At 38.0% G+C, this 22,862-nt stretch overlaps 1 protein-coding gene across 6 annotated transcripts in view; it reads right to left on the bottom strand.

Annotated features, from left to right (window-relative positions):
* The window catches only part of ADGRD1 (adhesion G protein-coupled receptor D1), a 127,909-nt gene that overhangs the window by 84,418 nt on the left and 20,629 nt on the right, over positions 1–22,862 (bottom strand). For all 6 annotated transcript variants that reach the window (XM_048964626.1, XM_048964629.1, XM_048964630.1 and 3 more), the window contains 6 exons: positions 22,683–22,838; positions 20,553–20,612; positions 19,185–19,302; positions 18,198–18,308; positions 16,720–16,795; positions 14,566–14,707 (listed from right to left, as the gene is read on the bottom strand). In XM_048964626.1, coding sequence (XP_048820583.1) covers positions 14,566–14,707; positions 16,720–16,795; positions 18,198–18,308; positions 19,185–19,302; positions 20,553–20,612; positions 22,683–22,838 — 663 coding nt within the window. The remainder of the gene's footprint in view (positions 1–14,565; positions 14,708–16,719; positions 16,796–18,197; positions 18,309–19,184; positions 19,303–20,552; positions 20,613–22,682; positions 22,839–22,862) is intronic.

Here is a 22,862-nt window from a genome sequence, read left to right as displayed (position 1 = left end):
GTATGCAGTACAGAAATTTGAATTTTGATTTCATAGACCTATTAAGGAAAATCAAAGATCACTAGAGACATACATAGCAGCAAGATAAAGAGTTGATGTATGTGGTTTTGTCTGTTGGAACATACATATCAAACCACATACGTGCTGTGTCATGGTCGATGAGGAGGAGGTAACAGTGCCACAGTACACTGATCTAAAATGTCTGTTTCAATATAAATTTCAGTTGAATCTGTCATAACTCCCAGAAAAACGGAACAAAACACAGATGTCAGAAACCTACAAAGAGTACTCAATGTTAACCTAAGAAGACATCTACTAAATATAATCGACCGTGTCAGCATGTGTTGGTAACGAGAGTGGGGAGTAAGAAAAGTTTTGGAGATTGTCATAGCAGCACAGATGCAGTTCCACTATTCTTTTGAAAAGGAAAACTAAAATAAAACATACAAATAAAAAAACTGCTTTTAAAATTATCTTCTAAGCTGAGCAACCAAATCTTAGTTCAGACTGAACAGGAGAAGCATCACTTCAGGAGCTTGCTTAAATTGTTTCATGAAGTACCTCTTAACTTTCCTGACAGTGAGGTGCTGCAGTGACAGAACTGCTTTCTTGGGCCGTGCCATTCCCTAGTAACCAGCCTCAGACATTTCCCTAGTTCTTTTGTTTTTTAACAAAAGGAGGAACAGAAGCAGAAACCTTCTGTTATCGAGGGCAGAGGCATGGTCTTATTTTTCTGCTTTCCACCAAAGAGAGAGTTCTGTTATTATTTGTTAGCACAGAACAAATTATGACCACAGTTACGTCAACATAACATATTTCTGAAAATCTTATTCTACATGCTATCATTTAAGCCTGAACAAAACAGATGGAGCATCTGCTCACATCAGGCTACTATATTTTACATGTGTTCTTCACAGTTATAGAGGGCTCCTACAGAGAGCAGACAGTAGTGAAATGTGTATAAGCGCATTTTTTGCCTTATTTATCACTATGTCCACACCTGGCAATATGGGAAACAGAAGTGACAAATAATGAAGTTGTTTGTACACTGAGTAAAAACTCAGGAAAGACAAAATATATCATCAGTGCAAAGGTATTTATGGAAGCATTCTCAATAGCGTCTGTGCATTTCTAGAATAGCTAATTACTTCATCATGAGCAAACAACCCATTTGTCTAAAGAAGTGCTCCAAATGAACACTGTTAAGCTCTTCAGAATTTGCAAAGGCAGTAACCATCCAAAAAAACCCAAACAAAACAAGCAAAAAACAGCATCTTAGTGCACAGAGAAATGTAAAGGAGCACAAAAAAGAAACAAACCCAAACTCCCTGTGTATGTGACAGGCTACTGCTTTCCTGAGTAACTTCTAATCTTTTCATTTAAAGTGTATTTTTTTGCTGTGTTTTAAACAGCAGGTGCACATGTAATTGAAAGTGGTTGGTTGTGTCAAACAAGATAAGTATTCCATGAGATTCCTTAAAGACCTAACCTATACCCTACGAAAGAGAGCTGAATTCACTGATCTGCCAGAGAAAAGCCCCCCTGACTGCAAAACAAGAGCGCCCATTTGGCCTTTCTCCACCACTCTTGATGAAATCATGCTATCTAGGGGCTAGTATAGTTTCACAGATGTGCTTCTGCCTCATAAACAAATGAATGAGGTGCCTTGGGAACAGGAGCTTTAATGCACTAAACAGATTGCATTCTGTTCTGCCACAAGCAAATAGATGGCCGACTGAAAAACTGATATCTTCATTTGCAGATATTTCCAATTCTTTCCTTGCACCAGGCCACCAACACTTTCATCACAAAACTGGTTTCTTCAGTTCCTGGAGCTTAGTCCAGATTTAAGGGTTTTGGCCTGAAGTAAGAGGGAACATGATGGATGTCCTCCTACCTGCAGGCTGGTGTAGGTAGATCTGTACATTACACAAATCTGCTAATTCTTTCACATGATTAAGAATATAAAAATAAATAATAGTAATAAAAGATCAATAAGATAAGAGATTGATTGGAACAGAGCCAGTTTTATCAAAAGGGTGAAGTGCCTGTGTGAGAGTTAGGCATTACTGCCAGCCAGAGCGTCCTTCTGCAAAAGAAGTCATAGTTAGGGTTTCTTTCGCAAAGCAAACTAAGAAGTCTGTTTGATGGCAAGGGCTGGGAAAGGCAGAACTTGGCCAAATTGAAAACAGGCTGAGAAGACTTGCCCTTATTGTTTTTCCTTCAGACCTGAAGGAGAAAAAATGAAGATGACAAGGAAGGAAGCAATAGAAGCTGTAGTCTCCATTTGGAAATTTAAAGGTTTCATATGCCCTAAGAGACTAAATAAGAATGGCAGCATTATGACTAATGCTTCCACATCATATTTGGGCTGCATGATCCCTAGCATTTTCCCAGCTTTGTATTAAGTACTCCCCTCCTTTATCCTTCCTAACCTAATTGAAAAAAACTTAAATTTTTGTATCCATGTCCCACATTCAAGCAAGAGCCTCCTGAGACCTCGCATCCTGGAAACATCCTGCAATGTCTGAAACACTGGAAATCTTAAAATCCTTTGTACCTTCGAGAGGATCTGTCGTTATGGTTCTAACGGGTGGAAAAACAGTGAACAATAAGGAATGGCTGATTGCTTAAAATTCACTGATTATCTTGGGATCTTGTTCTTTTTTTCCCAGATGTTTAAGCCCAATCTGCAATTTCAACACATCACCTATGAATCTGACTTTCTAGCCATAATGGGTGGTCCAAAAAAATCTGTTAAGAAGGGCAGGATTATATTACAGTGAAAAGTGCTTTGTTCTATAGACTCATCCCAAGCAACTCAGGTTTTGAAAATCTGATTGGAAGGACCTTATACTCATACAACTTCTACGCTGCAAAAACCCATATCAGGTCATGCCAACAGGAGATTTCAGCAAGTGCATTCCTTCCCCAGCCTGGCCTGGCACCACCAGGAGCAGCAGCACTGGAAGGCACTGCCTCATTGCTAACATTTTCTTCAAGTCTGGAGTTTTTGTAGTTGGCATGAGCACTGCAGAATGAACCTCAGAGAATACTTGCACAGATTCTACTGAGGAATGGGCTGCCAGGACTAAATTATAAACAAAAGTGACTACAAATAAAATATTATAACAGGTTGTGGGGATCATTAGATATGGTCATTTAGCATCTGACTTTCAAGATATGGTAGATGAGTAGGTGGTAGATACGAGAAGGAGGGGAGGACTCCTGGCTGGCCTGAAAGTTTATGTGATATCCCAGGTGTGATCTGCATTCCTCCTCTTTTTATCTCCCCAAATTACTTCTCCTTGACTTGGCACCTAGAAAATCTGGTCACCTTAATATATGGTTGGCAAGATTTCAATGTAAAAATCCACACTGACATCTGAAAGTGATCATTTTACTGCCCACTCTGGAGGAATGCATCCCCACAAGAATAAGGAATTTTATGAGTGTTATAAAAAGTTACTGGCACTACAACATATTATTACCGGGGTATAAATTACCGATCTGCACAGAGGCCAGCTGGGATAGCATCCAGAACCATTCCTCTGCTCTGAAATCTGCTTGGGCAACTACCTCCCTTTGTGGCCTTCATCCTCAGTGTCAGGCAGCGTATTCCTCCTCAGGAGTGATGGATATAAACCAGAAGGCAGAGAGGTGTGGAGCAGAGAGCTCTTACATCACATACTAATTGTAGTACAACTGTGGCAGCATTCAGTGTTGAGGTCACATTTGTCTTGCTGCCAATAAATGAAAGTTAAAAAATTAACATAGCTTTTCATCAAAAACTACCAAACTTGCAGTAATTACTTTGCTTTACTGGGGTAAATTAAACTGAATATACACAAATATAAGTAAGTGCACTTAGATCTTAAAATACAAGACACTTAGATTCTCATCAGGTCTTGTATTCCAACTGCACAATCTTTTTTCTCCAAAAGCTCTGAAGTTATGTATTTTTTATGCCTATACTTTCTTAAATCAGCAGATGTTCCATGACAGAGAGGGCATATATATTGTACTAAATGGGAAATACTGATATCTGTAGTGTCCCTCATATTCCTGTGCCAATCATGCTAGAGCTGTCCCACTGAAGCTGTTCTGTACCAGTGGTAGCAATGTGGGGGGAGGGCATTTTGCATGGGGCAGCTTTTTTCACCTTTGCAGGAAGCCAAGAGGTGCAGGCAGACATATACAGTACACAGGTAACACAAATGCAATTTATGCCCCGTGAAAAGGAGAGTATTGGCTCAATCGGGTCCCCTACTGGTCCTTTACTTTGAGAAAAAATAAGCAATATCCAATCCTATGCACTGAGAGTTGTATAACTAAAGCAGCACAGGACTGAGGGTCCTGTGACTTATACAAACTACAGGGACTTGATGCATCTTTATCTCCTGTTTAGAAAATCAGTACCATGAAGCGATGGCACAAAGAATTTTGTCAGACAAACTGCAGCTTGAAGTAAAACAATCAATCAGAATGCAGGGAGTGTCGTCATTTTCCATTAGCTTGGAATCTCCAGCCCTGTCAGTAATCCATCAGTGGCTTTAAGACACATTTTGTATTTCAGGGTTCTGTAGCTCTGGGCTAAAAACTCACATTTGTGGTGCAATCAAAACTTACGATTTGGTGCAGACATGCTAAAAAGTATGGGGAAAATAAAGGATTTTTATAGGCTTAAGTACCTTTTTCTTCTGATTTTTTTCTCTATCTTTCTATATGCGTTCACTATCTTAAATATGGTGCACTACAGAAAACCCAAAATGTGGCAACTTCTTATCATCATGTACTCCAAATTGTAATCATTAAAACAAACAGATCTCCCTATCTCACCTTCAAACAAGCAGGAATCGTGCAAGTAAAGATAAAGCACCACACCTAGCAAGAAAAGCAAGATTCAGTATTTCTGCTTACTCTGTAACTTGAAAACGTCCCATCAAGTTTAGGTAAATGTGGGTGCTGCTGTTTTTATCTCTGCTTTAAAAACGTATTTATGCATTGGTTAAGACTATTATATAAATAAAACCTTTTCCACATCAAAGGACAAAATCTTGTTAGATCTTCTCAGAGACAATAAGGAGTCTCCAGGACTAAGATGGCACGATGACAGCATGGAATAAGAACGAATTCAGGATATTTTATGGACTTCCAAAGTAGCAAGTAACTCTTTTCTTTTTATATTCAGAATTTGGCTGAGTTTTTTGCTCTTTGACTGTAGAGACATTCAGAATATATATCTATTCTGAGCACTTCAGCAACATGCAAAATTCAAGACACCATTAGCTGTGACAATCCCTGAAGTCATGGATTATAATTTCTCTGCAGAAGGAGCATAATTTTAAGTCAAAAGTCACAGTTAAACATTTGGCTTTTTGAAGTCTGCCTTCCAGGAAAAGTCTTTAGAAACCACTTAAAACTTGCTGTTCTGCTAAATATTCTTGCCTGTACATGTATTTTCTTCTGGCTCGTTGATAGTTACAGGGAATAAACATTAAGTGATTTTTTTTTTTTGCTTAGGTGGAAGAATATTTATAGCCACTTTATTATTATTACTATGTTTACTGAGCTCCAACTTTCCCCAAGAGAAAGTGAAAGAATGACTTAAAATATGTAAATCAAGTTCTGAAATACACAAAACATTAAAGTGAATTTGAAGGAAGTAAAAATCTAATCAACAGTCTGCAGACTGTGCAGGAAAGAGAATAGGCATATACAGTAAAGAAATATACTGTATACTGAAGTTGCTCTTTTATTCTCTGGAGTACAGACTTTACCACAAGAATAAAGCACTGATCCCCTCTAATTCATTTTATAAAACTTACTGAAACTGTTTCCATTCTTCCCTCAGCTTTGGAGTTTGCAGGATATGTTTGATGTTTGCGTGGTTAGCTGAGAAATACATGATGTGGCATCACTTAATCCAAGGATATTAGAGGAGCGGGGTCTCACATTCCTTACAATAAGTAGTCAGAGACTTAATATCACATTTACAAGGAGTTGGTACCTTCCATGCTGCCTACAAAGGATCGTGTGGGACTTCTGCAGCAAATGGTTTGCATGCAGCTTCACATTTCACCTTTGCCAGCTGCCCATTTCCATGCTACTCTTCATTCCTGTATGTTTTAATGCTAACAAAGAAAAATCTGCTACAGAAAAGAAAGCAGAAAATTCCCTGCTAGACACGTGACATACCTCTAGTTAGGATTTAAGGGTGGGAATTTCATTGTCCAGCACGAGCCTTTGCTTGATGCTGTGGCTGACACACTTGTGTGATGACTCCAAGCGGACACGTGCACGTGCAAGGTGGGTGGCTGCACAGAGAAGCACCTCCTTGCTTCTCTGTATGAATGCGGCCTGTATCAGTAAGCATCTTCAATGCTCCTGCCAGTTTGGCTGCAAATTCCACAATAAATGGGCCTTGAGCATCTAACTGAACCTCACTTAGCAAAAGCTTTGACCTGAAAGATCAAGAGTTAACCTAACCTTATGAGATGCTGAGCTCTGAAGAGAACAGGAGTTGACAGCACTCGGCCTTTTTGCAAGAGGACTCAGTCCTGCAGAGAATGCTGAATTTTTGCCTGTTTGTATCACACTGCCGACTTTTCCCAAGAGCAAAGTAATGCCTCTCTGAAACAGAAGTGGTGTTTGTGCCATGCTTTCTTTTGCTACATTAACTTATTCCCTGGGTGACTTTCTTCCTTCGCCCACACCTCTTTTACCCCTTCTAACAGTTTAATTCTTGGCGGATTTTCAAGGCAAATATTTCAAAAGAAATATTTCAGTAGAAATATTTCCTTGAAGGGATTTACATAGAGCCCAACTGCTTTGCTAATGAGGAATGTGTGAAGCTGTCACATCTCCTTAGCGACAGTTTAGGAGGACTCAGTGCTGCACAGACAGGACCAAGAAAGGGAACTTTTTCACCTCCTCTGCCAGTCATCAAATTTCAGCTCAAGGTTTAATTTTAAGTGTCAAAGCTCATTTGTGCCAGTCTGCCACAACCGTTGCAAACTTACTGGTGGCATTAAATGGATTCACAGTAGTCACATTTTTATGTATTTTAGTCAGTTTTGGAAGTGCAGTGGCTTTACAATAATGCCTTGAGAGCCACTGTGACCATGCCTGAGGTCTTCCCTATAGACATTCCTGACTGTGTACTAACTGATATCCTTGTATTAACTTCTGTGAGCTCCTGCTGCTTGAATCTACACAAGACTGTGGCCCCACTAAATGTTTAGTCAGGTTTTATAATCAAGTTTTCTCTCCAGCTTGAGCAAGAAAAAACAAGACTGTCAGACTAGAGAATAGATCATCACAATATAACAACAGTTCTGATGAATTTCATTAATTTAATATTGACATACGTCTAGGGGAAAAGCTCTGTATGAATCACAACTCAACTATTACCATTTATCTACCATCCACAAATTATTTCTAGGTTTGAGGGAAATGAAAAAAGGGGATTCCTTCCAAATCTGAAATTTCGCAACTTGTTGAGGGTAAAATTGCCATCCCTAATAACGAGTGAAAACCAGAAAGATTTCGTCAGTGCTGCTGAAAACATTGCTCAGGAAAACCAAATTCCCTGGTGTGTCTGATGCTTTCTCTATTTTTTTTATTTCTATATTTGCTGGCCATTCAAACAATAACTATTTGATATAAATTGTTACTGCACAAAGAAACAAGGAATGAAAAATACAGGCAGCAGTTCTTCTAAAGTTGTAACTATTGAAATTATTTAAAACATCCTTAGACTAATATAAAGTCCATCATAAAAACTGTTGCCAAAAAGCAGCATAATTCACATACTGTACCATGAACGAATCCATTTCTTAAGTGCTATAAGATATTGTTTCATTTGTTACCTTATTAATTAGAAATCTCCTTGAGGATTTAGCTCACACGTCCACCAATTTATAGCCACAGAAAAGTGAAGGAAAGTGTCCGTCATGCACAGCTGCCCTGCAGAAATGTCAGATCTTACAGATGCTTTTCACACCGACTGATACTGCATGTCACAACAATTTCTCCAATTCATGGAGAAAAAGCACTGTGTATTTCTGCAACCTCCATCCTTCCTGCTGTTTGTACAGAGCGGAGGTCTGCAGGTAGCTCACAGTAACATCTCCAAGCTTTTGGAAGTACCATGTTATTTCATTCTTGCGCAGAGCAAACAGACTGAGTCATACTCTACAGGATCAAATATTTCACGGCTCTGCATTGAGCATGAATGCAAATATTGGACACAGTGACTTACACTGAACTAAAAGTTAGCGACTAAATATTTATATCTAGATAATAAACAACTATGCATCTAGGGATTATTTCCATCCCAAATCCGTATATTATCTGCCAACTTACATCTTGTCATCCCAGCTCAGTAAATTCTTCCAACAGTGCAACATGCAAATAAAAGCAGTAGTCTAATTCTATGATGATGGCATTGTGCCTCCCCTTTTTTGTTTTAGTTTAAATTTTATTTTTTAAAAAGGTTAATATTCTGAATTAGACTTTAAAATTACTCCAAGATTTACTTACTACAAATGATTGGATTTCTATTTCATTTTATTTGTTCATGGGATTTTTCTGTTTATTGCTTTCTCTTCACTCTCTCATTTATCAGCACCCTGTAAAACACAACTTCAGCACAGCACTCAGCAGTGTGCTTGATCCAGATAACATGATTAATCCCTGTAAAACACACTGCAAGTTTTTGCTGTCTCACCTAAACTGTGATGCTCTGGTTGTCATGCTGAAAATATTATGATATAAGCCTTGCCTTGGTCTAACGTGCACTTTTTCCTTGCAAGCGTATGTTAGTTATTAAATGATAGCTTGAACAGATCAAGATTACTGAAATTTATTGTGAGTCACTGCAGAGGAGGAAGGTATGCACAGCTAGCTTCAGCATGAGTCACTGAAATGCAGATCCTCTTGGCTGGCCCATTCTGATAGGAATCTTGTTGCTGATCCAGCTTGTGTTAGCTTCTTAAGTTGGGAAAGGCTCTATTTTTTATTTTTTAAAAAGGGAAAATCCCTCCTTAACAGCCACACGTTGCCTGCTGAAAAAAAAAAACAACTCCAAGTTCCTATTACTAGCTGTTAACATCATTATCTACTTCTCTGTTGAGAAGCACGGGGAGTGGAGTTAGAATTTCTAATGTAACAAGTGGTGATGGGAGGAGAAAAAAGCAAAACCAGAAAACTGCCATCCACAGATTTCTTTCAAGTATGACTCCTCTGACATTCCTAAACTAAAATTAACACTGCTTTCTAAGCCAAACTTTCTATTTGTATTGCGTGGAAAATAGAGGGATTGTATTCGATTGGTGGTGTCACTTAGCAGCACATGGGCTTAGGGATACTGCTGCCTCAGATGGATGGAGGGGAGCTAAACATCTGGAGTCAGAACTGAGGAGGACCTAATGCTAATTCATTGCTGCCTCAATGAATTGCGCTCCATTAAGCCCAAAGGTCACCTGGAAATAGGCATTTTTCAAAGATGCTATTGCTGGTGTAGCAATAATTTGGCACAGCGTAAAGAATTTGGAAATTCCATCTACTTATCTAAACTCTGACCGTAAAAAATGATAGAGCAGTTACCACTTCAACAACTCAGCCAGTAACCAAGACAACAACTGACAGAACAGCCTGTGCTCAGATCCTGGATCCAGGTAGAATCAGACAGAAATGTTCTTTTCTGTCTGCTGAGATTTGCTGGTGTTTTGCCACAGCGAAGACAGAGGGAATATGAAATTACAGAACTAGGAAATCGTTTAGGCTGAGAGACATCTAGGGATCACCTCGTCTGAGCACCGTGCTGAGGCAGGGTCAGCTCGATTTGGGAGAGCAGGACTGCTTCCAGTCTGCTCTTGAATCGGACTTGCACCTCACAAAACTTGAACCTTTCTCTTCCCCTGAGCCATGTGCTCCTTTTCATCCTCGTGCTGAGGAAATGAAAGCAGAGCCTAAGGCCATGTATAATTTCCAAACAGGTTATTTTCCCCACAAACTTTCAGCTTCTCATTTCCTTTATGTATGTTCTGGCAGTTTTGCACTTCCAGAACTGTTCATATATTTATTGTTTCCCCCCAAATGCACACCTAAGCACGTTTAACATCTTGCGTTTGTCCTGTGCAACAGGCGGTGCTGTGGCAATCCTCTCTCTCAGATACACACAAGAAATAAGATGGAAAACTGGCTTATGAGTAATTTACAGCAGTTAGGGAAAGCAAACTTTACTTGTACACTTCCAAAAGCATTCCACTACTTCGTGGTGCCCTCACTTGTCACAGTATCCCCCTCAAAGGGTAAGGACTCATTCACAAGTATTGAGGGCAACTCATGACAAATGAGTGATAACACCTGCAGAGTGCTGCATCTCCAAACACTAAAGTCAGCTTTAACACAGAAAATAAACTTTCTGTGGGTTATAACTCACTGCAACGCAATCCTCATTATTACAGCAGGCAATTGTAAATGTGCTTAATGAAAAGATGCGTTTTTTATTACTGCGCCGTTGTGCATTTCAGAATGGATTCTTATGAGAAAATGAGTCCTAGGATGTTTCTGTTAATAACATTAACAATACAGAAGTATTGCTGTATTGTTTAGAGATGTCGTATATCACCATAATGACTATTGCTATTTTAAGGTTGCCTTGGAACAAGAAAATTAGCTGTAACGATGTTCATTTCTCATTTGAATTCAATTGATTTTCTGTACTCATTGTAGCAAAGATTTAACTTATGTAAGAAAGTACTGAACTGTGTATTGATTTTTAAATTAAAAGCTTTTATTGTTTTTTCCTTTATGTTTAATTGTGAAATACCCTGTATGAGCCACAGTTTTAGTTATATTGTATTCAAATTTTTCTAGCAAAATCTACCCAGTCAAAAATTATGCCTTTATTCTTCAGATGTGAGCAAAAACCATTGTTTTTCCACAATCAATACATAAATTAGTCAACACTTAACTTGCCATAAAAATAAATTGACTCCACATTGATTTGTCTCTCTCATGGTAGCACTAATATTTGTGTACAGATTGGAACTTGTTCTTCTCTCATTTTATTTTCCTATCAGTAATGTTAAACAAACGCTGGGACATTGCATGCTGCTGGCCAGACAAAAGGCAACAGGGAGAAGGATCCTGTCTGGGTACATTTAGAGGCAGCTCAATCTCATCACCTCATTAAGAGCTCAATGAAAATACTCCTTAACCTTTTCTCAGTCTCGGTGATCGGCAAGAGGACTTTCAGCCTGACTTCATGATGGGAACAGTCAGGAGAAGAGGTTGAACTTTTCCCTGTGCTTTTCCATCTGCAAAGGAGCGTCCCAAGAGAACACTTCCCAGGCACGCAGGCAACACTTACAGTAATAACACTGACATTGTCGTGTGGTTCCTGGCTCTGGAGAGTTAAGGAAGTCTCGTAACAGAATATGAGATAGGATTTACAGGAAAACCCCAAAAGGTTTCATTGAAGAAGGGCACCAAGGAGCAGGACTTTGTATGCACGGCAGTAACAGCATATTTGTTAACCATAAGGCAACTTATCCTTTCCTCCCCACAGCTCTGGCTTAGCTGGGCACTACACTGAGCCTCCAGCCTGCCTCCCAGGCTGGCCACCCACTAGTTCTTCATACTTAGTGATCACCACCCCACTGATGCTGTCTACGAAAAGAGGAATTAACATGTCACGTATATATTCACTACATCCTTATCTAAATGGCTACTAATATCAGTTTACTTCATGTTTCAAAACCAGAGAGATTTAATGATCTCAGTATAAGCCACCAACTTCTAAAAGCTACATGTAGGATGCAGGCAATTTCAGAGAGACCTGGAGAATTCTGGCCTACTGGAAGATTTAACAAGCAAATTGGTCTGTGGAATTATAAATGCTCTCTGAAATCTTGAATCAAACGTCAATACTCAGCTCACGGACATCTTCTTAAAACTATTTCCTAGAGCAGACATGTTTCATTTCACTGCCTTTTGCTTTCTGTTGCTCATTGATGGGCCTTCTTCCTACACTCACAGGAAAAAGAAGTCTTACTGAGCTGTGCCAAGCACCGCTACAATCATTGCAAGAAAACAAAACATTCTCTTTTCATTTCTCACATTTGCAGTCCCATGGGCTCCACCGGGGTGGCAATATCTGAATCAGTTCAATTGAAGGAAGTTAGCGTCAAGCTTAAATTTTCATAGGGAAAGCTATTTGTTTGGATTTGTTATTTTCTCCTTTGTGTTATTATTCTGCTTTCCTCTCTGTTAAAGAGAGAATACTAAGTGAAACTAACACAGCTGAAGGATGTTATTGGTATCCTTATTAAGTGTTACAACCATTACTATTTGAAAAGTAAGATATATTTTAGTGCTCGAAACACGTTTTTAAGCTGGATTTCTTGTTCTTGGTTTAACAGCTATATTTGGTCATAAATTTCTATAAATGACTGTTTTTAAAAGAATGTACATATTTTAACACAGTGAAATTGCAGCCAGCATTCCTTTTGAATTTAAATTCTACTTTTACTTCATCAACAAGCATATGGAAATGGGTGAGACCAGAGTGGAAGCATGATAGGAGGGACTTGTGCTGCTATAGTATAAAAAGCTTCAGAGACATCCTGTCATTTCACAGTCTACTTGAATAAGTTCAATTAAATTTACTTACGTAAATTACTTAAGAAAATTTAAGTATGTAAATTCACAAGTTGCCTGAATTTAAACTGTTTAGAAGTATTCCATGTACTTCACTGGAGACATTTAAAATCTACAGCAGTGCAAGAGAACAGGCCCACTGTCATCTTACATCAATCCATTCATCCATTTCTGGATTTTAAGCATACCTGATAATTAAAAGCAAGACATAAATTATACTCACAAAGCCATAAGTGTTTTAGGCAAGCAGGATTCCTAGCAAATCCAATGTGTATACTGCTTGTAGAGCAGAACTTCCCTGTACCTCTTAAATTTTTGACAAGTAATTGGGTGGTACCACTTAATTAGACATAAAAGCCAGCAGCATATTATTTCTAATGCTGAATAGGGTATTAATAACAGTTATCTTTTTAAATTAAATCTGCTGTTACAGATTAAGAAGATGTAAGAGCAATTGCAGCTTATATTGCAGACTGTAAGTTTTTTGGTCCGAGGCCAAAGCTCTTAACCTGTTGCTGTTATTTTGCAGGATTTTGGAGCACAAAGTAGCAGGTCTTATGCTAGATTGATGACATTACTCTCTCCCAGCCTCCCAGCTTGTGCTATACTTAGTGTTCAAATGTAGTCTAAATCAAACCCCACCCAAACCAAATGATCATGTGCTCATCTGTTTGCTCTTAACCTATAATAAGGAATTATCTTTGGAACCTAAGGCAAAAACAAGCAAACAAAAAACCTATGGAGACAATTGGGATGCTTTTCTTTTTTGTTTTGTTTTCTTTTTTTTTTTTTTTGAAGTAAAAATAGATGGTTTAAAAATACTACTGTGCAGTGTGCTGTGATGAGAAATGTGACATTTCTATCTGCATTCAAGGATCCCAGTAATCTTCACAGAGAACAGGCATAAAGAAAAAACAGTAATATTTGATGATCTGCTGGTAAATCACAGCACTAAAAGCCTGAGGAGGTATCTGGATAAACAAATCTAAGTGCACTTCATAAATGATCTTCACATAATACAACCAGAGTCCCACTGACCAGTTCCACCTCTTTGAGACCACCAGGCACATTCTGGAGAGTCCTCAGCTTGGAAATCATCAGCTAACAACACTTTTCATTTCTATGTCTAAAGTTTTTTCCTCAGTTCTTTTTCCCCATCTCCTCCAAATTTGCACAAGGCCTAACAGAAATAACATGAGGTGCCACCACCTCAGAATTCAAACTACTGTTCTCCACTTCCACTGATGAGACAAAAAAGTCTTTTTCTCTAAGACTGAGCAAGACCAGCTATTCCTCTAGTTTCTTATTAGAATACATTAATTGAGTGAATTTTGCATGGCCTACTGAAATCAATCAGTTTGAATACAGTTTGTCTTGATGTTTGTCAAATTCAGAATAAGAGTTCTCTTCTGTAGAAAGGACAGGTGCTAGATCAGAGTTGAATCTGCTCCCTTCCCAATCAAGAGGTGCTCTGCTCATCATATTCAGAAGGGTTGTATCTCTTGGTTCATTCATGAGAACCTTATATTAGTGTAGAGAAAAATCAAAAGCAGAAACCATGAATAAAACATTTTCTGACAGCTCCAGTGTGAAAGCAGTCATTCACTCTGTTGCAAATTGCACAAGCATAACCATAGAACAAAGTATGTAGAAACTCCTAAAACTATACTTCTCACTTCATAGTCTTTTTCAGTGCATGCAGCCTTTTGCTGTGATGAAAACAGAAGTCATTTATGTGTAATGGCTGGAAAAATATAATATTGTAGTCACAAATGCCAGCCGAATTGCTACTTAAATTGCCCAGAGAAGTTACAAGAAACCAAGAAATCATCACAGACACTGAAGCTTTGAACAGCCCTCAGGATAGCCTAAACTGAGAGTTTCCATTTTACTTACCAGTACGTGGGTGAGCTGGATGGTTATAAGAGGAGATCCTGACAGGTTGTGGGACAACTTGGGAGGAGGATCTACTTTGATAGAGATGAGATAACTGGCTGCTGAGATCATATAGCCTTTGTAAGCAGCAGCTTCAGCAATCCTTAAGAAGAAAGAAATATATTAGATAAGTAGGAAAAGAAAGCCTTTTTAGTTCATGCTAGTATTGACCTCTTTCAACTTGGCCTGGGAAATGTTGCTCCTGTCTGAAGCACCTCTTGGAATAATGTCACAGTAGTGAATTATCCAAGCACCCACTTTCCCAACAAACTGCCTCAACCAAAGGGTTGTTGAGAGAGTGGAAGAGATCATTGGGGAGACTGCAGTGAAGTAAGGAGTATAAAAATAAACCAAGCAAAGAAACACTCGTGCAAAGAGAATAATTGAATAATTAAACACGCATACCAGTCTGAAGCATACCCTGGCATTGTATGCAATGAATAGATTACATATGCATATATTTAGAAACAATTTATAGTTTTACTTTGAAAACAATGACTATTTCCAGTAACATTTGTTAGAGAGCAGCTGGGGACAGAGTACAACAGAGGAAGGCCTGACTAAACATCTGATTAGCCCGGGTGACTTGTTTTTTTTCCTGAGCTGTATAGTTCTGCAGTACATGGTAAGAACATTAATTTCTGCCTTCAGGCCTATAACTTACAACTTTCACATTTCTGTGCAGTTAGGAATAACTAAAATCTATTCAGCTGCAGTGCAAAATTTTTTACACTATCAGTAAAAAAGAGTGTGCAGCTGTAAAACATTTTCTGTCATTCAACTCTTCGGCATATGAATGAACATTAATTACAACGAAAAATTAGAGCCAAGGTGAATTAACCATCAGCTTGGGCATCCAAACAAGGCATACTACTAGAAAGAGCCATATTTGAAAGACACATTAAAAACTATCTTATATCTGCCAACTTTTTGCAATGTTTTCTTGTTTTTCTTTGTGGAAAGAAGAAAAATGTCAGATATTAAAGTAACTTCATTCAGTTCCTCAGCAAGATCAAATAAAACAAATCTCATTTAGCACAACCCCAAGCATCAATTCTTAGTCCTGATCAGGAAGAAAAATCACTATAAGACATTAATTCTTATCCCAGTAACTAGAATGAGCAGCCCCTATTTCTTCATGTCAGTAAGAATTATTGCACACTAATGACGCAGATCCTTCACAGCCACCTGCTAAGTGCCCTTTTTTTAAGAGAGCAGGGAAAGCAACAATGCAATTTACTACATGATTTTAAAATGCTATTTAGTAGTAGTCATGTCATTATCTCAGTGTGATCAATCTGGTCATAAACCAGGAACCTTTACCCAGGATAGCACAAATGATTTCCCGCGATCATGACCTTCCATGTAGCTGTATGTAAAGAAAGGAAAGTAATCCCTAAAATGAATGACAGCTGAGATGCTTCTTCCTTCCTTCTGTTGTCGTACATAATATGATGAAAGCCACAGTATGGAAAAGACAGGAAGTGTGACCTAATCTAGGTATGTTAGTGTAGATCAATTGAAAACATACAGTCATACTATCTTAAAAGAAAAGTGCAATGATTTACATGAATGGCCTTGCAAAATTCTGTGGGGATCTCTCAGACTGAGAAGTATATGGGTCTCCATTTACTTTATCTTATCTGCTAACGATTTCATTGGTGCAGCATATAAAACAGAAGGTCTTTTAAGCATTGCCTGGTCTCCTGTTGTAAAATTATCTTACAGGTTTCCAGGATTCAGATTTTATCTATGGAGGGATGTTGTTTTCTTACTTGTTTCATTTAAGTGCAAACTTTATCTTTATATGTGTCAGGAGAAAAGATGTAATTTGCCTTTTATAAGACAGATTAAAGTTATGAAATTCTAATAGGAGATCTGATGAACAGAAAGGGAAGACAAGGAAAGACAAACGTTGCCATGGGAATCTATTTTATTATGGCATAAAATAAAGCATCTAACTTAAGATTTAATCTGACCCTAGTTAATGACTACATGTCGTCAATATTGCAGAATCAGGATCAAGGCTCATAATTTATTTACAGTCGATAAAGACACGACTGCTGTAAAGGTAATAAACAAGCTGTTACAGTGTGAGAGGACTTAGGTACTTACTTGGTATCCATAGGGTTGATACTATGAAAGAAGTAGTGCATGTTATGGTAAAACATGCCGACAATGGTAATCCAAGCTGTGAAAAGGAAAGAGGCAACAGACGTAAGCAAGAGACTTTTCTCTCCTAGAATTACAACTTTATTACGATCTTTGGCTTCTGTAACAATTCTCATTATTGAATTCTCAGTATTTTTTAAAATAAGTGAAGAAGTAGAAGTTAGGTATTGAAATAGAAGCAGGCTTGCCCTATGCAGCTGTACTTCCAAAATGAGTAAGTTGTTAAGTACTTGTTTGTCCTTGTAAAACTCCTACATGTCACCAGAATGGCTGCATGGCTTATGTAGTCAACATCTCAATGGTAGCTACAGTAACTTCAAGGCTGTTTAACCTCTATGTACATTAACATTAGCAGTTTACAAAACTTGAGCACGGGCAACTGGTTTCTGCTTCAACTGCCTGTTCACTGTCTGCATTCCAAGTATTTATGGGTTCTTCAGCATCTGAGAGGAGAGAGAGATGTGTATTTTATAAGTGCCCTTTATTATCCCTTTTGCTGGGTTCCAAGGATTTATAACGTGAAATGCTTGAGGCGGAGCAATAAATGTTTAGGTTAATTCTTTGGATTGTGTCGTTCAGCATAAGGCTGAACTTGTTCAGAAGTGAGTTTTGGCTGCAAAACACCCCTGCAGAGTATCTGCAGCTGACTTTGCATTGTGTGAATAAGGAACCAGGCTTTTTTCAACAGACACGACCAAGGAAAAGTCTGTGTGTGTGTCAGTTCTGTGGATTGTGGGTTAGGGTACATAGGCTGCATTTTCAAAGACTTAAGGATCCAGGTAGATACTTTTGTAAGCAGATTTCTTCAGTTCTTGATTACATCACAGAATCAGGTTAAAACATTTTTATTTTTTAATTTTGACTGAAATTTCGGATTTTTGCCATCTTCTCACTTTTTGAGATAAGCTAAAATTTTACACAGGCATGAATTTCTTAGTTCTGCCCCATTGCCTTGACTGTTGCTCACATCTTTATTCTGTTTCTGGATATGCTGTTGCTTAGCTCTGTCATTTTATAGATAAATTTCATTAAAAATGTTAAAACAGATTTTGCATGGAAATACAAGTAATGAGGGATCTGGTAACTGGAAATTTCTTAAAAATAACTAGTTTGGATGAATAAAAATAATTTAAGAAATGAAGGCTTTTCTCACATAAAAAGACATCATCATTAATAGCTGTCTTCTCTGCAGTCTAGCTGTGTTATTCAAGTTGAATTCAAGTAATAGGAATATTATTCAAGTAAGATGAAGAATTCTACCACGTTGGTCATTCATTAATGTGACAGAAGAGCTGTTGTTGATTTAGAACTGGTATGATCAATTGGTCATTTGTAAAAGTAGGGCAAACAGAAAACTGTTTTCAAGCAGAATTATTCTTGAATATTTACATACTCCTGCTCTCCCTTTAATTTTTTCTTACCTCTTTCTTGAAAAGCTTCACTGGGAATAGAAATATAACTCTGTCCTCGAGATGGAAAGCGGTAATGGGACAAATTCAGAGTCTTGGAATGCATTTTGGCCAAAGTGTAGTCTGTGTGAGAATCCAAACAAAAATAATGAGAGAATCAATTGCCTTTATTACAAACTTCATGAGTATGTAGCTTTGCTTTTCTAACAGCTATTGCAAATCTTGACTCTAAAATTCCATATGTTTGCAGAAAGTAGAATAAATTCCTTGCAAAGAAAATTGCCTTTTCTACCCAAATTCTTTATGAGAGGAAAGGCAGTACGCAGGGTGCTAGTATATGGTGGATCACTTCACCCATGCTTGAAAAGCAGATTGATAGCACCATCTTCTATCTTCCCTTTCCACTGACATTTGAAAGTGTAATTTCAGAACACTTTCATTGAGAATTCCAGTGTCCAAGACAGCTTAGGGAGTGTGTGTGCAGTGATTGATGGTACTAGTGACTGCTCAAGTGAGTCTCAATGAAGTAGAATAAAAATGCTGGAACAGATCAATTACTTTTGCTACCTGTAGCAGATGAAATTAGGTTGAGGATGCAAAACAGTGGTAAAAGAAAACATTCTCCTGAAAGGTTTAAACTAGACTCCTCTCCCCAAATTGAAGTTTTCTAGTATCTGTACAGTTGCAAGTTGCAAGCACTGAATAAAAGCTGTGGGCAGTACTTTAATTGCCTACTAGTATAGTCTGTGCTGTGCTAAGTCTTTCGTATAGTTTTACTGGGTTCGTATGTGAAATCATTCCCCAGATAAACTCAAGAACTTCAAGTGCAGTTAGAGATGATTACTTCTGAACTTTCTGCAGCTGAAATGGCATTCAAAAGAGAGAATAATTTGTTCTGATTTCCTCTTAAGTGTTAGCAGAGTAGAGGGGCTGCATGCACAGAAGCATTCAGGACACCCTGACAGGCCAAACAGAGAGAACAGCTCTGTTAAATCCTACCTGCTATGGATGATGTACCCTCAACAGTTAGAGACATCGAGTTTTCTTCCAGATTGCATGTCATATGCACCATCACACTGTCAATAGTTTGAATTAAGCTTCCAAATATGTGAGCAGTCTGAGAGAAGAAGAAAGATAAGGCTCTACAACAAGAAAAATTGAAGTTCACAGCACAAAATGCCAAGGTGCCATGATAAATTCCTGTGTAAGTCATTGTTTGTCTGTCCAAAAAATCATGTGATTTTCTCCATAACATTTTCCACATAGAGTGGATGAAATGTTATTTAAAGTGATGTCACACAGAGCCTGATCTTGTAAAATACTATGTTTTATGGAGCATCTCTAAAGGACTCTTTGCTCCTATCAGCATTTGTCAATTGTACTCAGGATTCAGAAAAATGACATCAAGAACAGAACAGATTATTTTGGCAATATTTAAAGACTTGGATCAGACACTCACTGGGACGTGATTTTAAACACACTGTAAACCAGCTCTTCTTTCATCTATACTAGAACATTCCCCAGTACAAAACTACGTGGGAAGTGTTTATATGTCTCCTAGAAAACAGTCATCAGAGTGAACACATGTTTTAATGTGGAAGAAATCTACTTGATTTGATATTTCCTTACACAAAAGGCAATCTAGGAATCTAGGATTTTAAGCTAATAACTTAAATCCATTAGACATCTATATGTCTTTCTTAAAAGTGCCTTAGGATTCAGTAACACCCTGATTTACATTAGTAGTTGTTCTCCTCACCCATTTTAAAAGCTTCCTATTATGAAATTTGCTTTCCATTAAGATTCAAATAAAAAATCTCAGGAAATGCCTGGGAAAGTATTTTTCTGCATTCAAATTCAGATGGGTGACCAGAAGAGAAAGATCACTGATGCAGGTTGCCTTTCCTATGTCAGATGATAGCTCTGTCAAAGGTTCACTCCACTGAATTAGGGAAGTGCTGCTACATCCCTCATGTGTTCTGAAAAAAGTCAAACTACAAAAAAATATGCACACACTAATTACAAAAGTGAAGGGCTCAAAAATAAAAAGCTAACTTTGGGGCAAGAGAGGTTAAATACTGACTTCATTGACAGTGCTTGTTATTTTATAAATACAGGTTTAGGTTGTTTCTTTCATCCGGAAATGTGTGGAAACATACATATAAAATTTACCTACTTTAGCCTTAAAAACCACATCTATTTTTCAATTGTTTTGTAGGGGGATCTTTATTTCAAATACGCAAATGGCATAAGACCAAATAAGTCATCCTGCTAGTTGTAGCAGGAATAGAGGCAACTGAATTCTTTACTGTCTACTCTAAATCACACATCTGAATTAACCAAGAAATCAAAGCTCATTTCTCTTACCTCAGGTATTTCAGGCCAGTTGGGTAATAGCAGAAAGTCTTCAATAACTTTTAAAAATGCCTGAAAGAGTGAAACAATGTAATTTTGTTTTTCATCTGGTACACCTCCTGGCAGGCACACAAGGCAGATTTCTTGGATTTCCTTTGGTTTATTTTAAGATTACAAACTTTATTTTTCATTCTAGCCAGGTTCATCCCCACTGCAAGCATTCCCATCATGTTTTATGTAGTATTTTAAATTAATGGCTTATTTATTAAAAGTATCACCGCTACGAAGCTCACAGAGTACAATAATTACATCTAATGTGACAACAATGGATCTTAGGGGAAAGAATTTATTTTCCTAGTTTGTCTAAACTCATATGACATTAGAATGCCTCTTCATCTGTGATTACATATTTCATCAGCACTGCATATAAATTTGGGCTCCATCAGCTGCTAAATTTGATTATTTCCTGCTTAACTTTTTCACTTTTGTTTTTGAGGTCAAGATCCATCATGATGAGCACTGTTCATGATACAGACTCTGTCCTAAGGAGTCTTGCTAACAGAGATAAATGCAAGGAGGAGATAGGGAGCAACAAAAATGACCAAAAAAATCAAAAGAAAAATCACATTCCTGCTTAAACATCTCTTTCACGTACCTTAAAAGCATTGACTGAATATAAAAGTCTCATTGAGAAACACAGAAGAAAGCAGCACCAGAGTGTTTTATGAGCACATTTTTATAAGCAGTGAAACACAGGGCAGTACCAGAGCTTTTCTATAGCCTTTTACTTCTAGCAACTGCAAGCTCTGTGCTGCCTCTCTGAAACACTGAGTGTGGCATGCATAGAGTTTATCTGAAAGCCAAGACCCAGTCCAGACTGCTGAGAGCTTTCAGGAAGCATCTCTTCCCAAGACTCAGCAGCACTTCAGAATTAACATAAAAAGGATGTATTAGACTGCTAGAAGAGGAGGGAAAGCAGGAGGACTGGAACTGCTAGGCAGAACAGAATTATAACAGAAAATGTGAGTAAGATTTGTCAGAAGCAATACATTATGTCAGTAATCAGACAGCTTATTGCATATCACTTACATCAGATTTTCTTGTGCTGTGAGGCATATGACAACCAGTAGAGAAATACCCTTACTGAAAATAGCATGCATGCTTGGTGCTTGTCTTTCAGGGAATTAACTTCAGACAATACAGAGCCTATCAGTCAGACAAGTGACACAGTCTGTGTGTATGAACAGAACTCTGATGTTGATTTCCCAAAACAGATTTGCTAACGATAATCATCTCCCGCTTTTCTGTCTGCACATTACTTTCTCAACTCACAAAGCAACAGATAGTGTGATTGAGCAATCAGATCACAACTGAAATGATGTGGGTGGCAGGTGTGACATCTGACAGGACGGTGTGCCATTGTCAAATTAGAGCCCACACAAAATTTTCAGCAAAACAAAGGGAACAGATAAGAGATTTTTAGAATGATTTTTGCTCTGCATTAAGTCATGACTCACAAAGGCCAAGCTTTACATTTTGTTAAACCTTTAACAGAAACTGTCAAATGCCAGCTGTGTGTTTTCAGAGGCATTTATTTATACTGTTGGTCCAAGTAAATAATCCTTGTCACCCTGGTATTACCCACAGGCTTAAAGAAACAATCCCTGGTGAGGCCAGAGCTGACGGTTACTATAATAGTATTTTACCCTGCTGAAATCAGGGAATTAGCTGCCCATCATATTACAGAAGCCTTAACTTTATGTTAGCAAAACGGGCCCCTTGTCATCAGTTCAGACCATGGAAAATGCCCTACACTATGTATGACATGCATTGATCACATAGCTGAAAAAATTAATTAGAAATTATTTTCTATTTTTCTATTTGCTGTTTAACTAAATCTTTAATGTCTAGTCATTGTTCCAAATATCTATAAAGCTTAAGCATTAAATACACATCCCCAAGAACTAATGGACTATTTTCTCTGGTTGTTGGCTCACTGCCTGCTATTCTCTAAATCTGCTGCTGCTTACTTCATACATAGATTCTGCAATCTGCAAAAACTTTCATAGCTGCATTCCATATTCCACCTGCTGGGGAAATTTGAATGTTATCTGGATCCAGACACAGAATTTAGAAGTTTACCTCTGTCAGGCTTAGAGCAGTATTTTCTGACAAGGATTTATTGGGCAAGCTGAATGAGACATTCTCCAGGTATTCCAGCAGGATGTCAGAGGAGTGGAAGTTGCCTCTCTCTTTGGTCAAATTAGTTATGATGGGATGATAGGCGTTTGTAGACAGCTGCAAGAGAGAGATACAACTCAC

This window comes from Lagopus muta, chromosome 17 (assembly GCF_023343835.1).
Source record: "Lagopus muta isolate bLagMut1 chromosome 17, bLagMut1 primary, whole genome shotgun sequence".
NCBI lineage: Eukaryota > Metazoa > Chordata > Aves > Galliformes > Phasianidae > Lagopus > Lagopus muta.
Note: the sequence above shows the minus strand (reverse complement) of the source record. Positions and strands in the feature narration are given on the sequence as shown.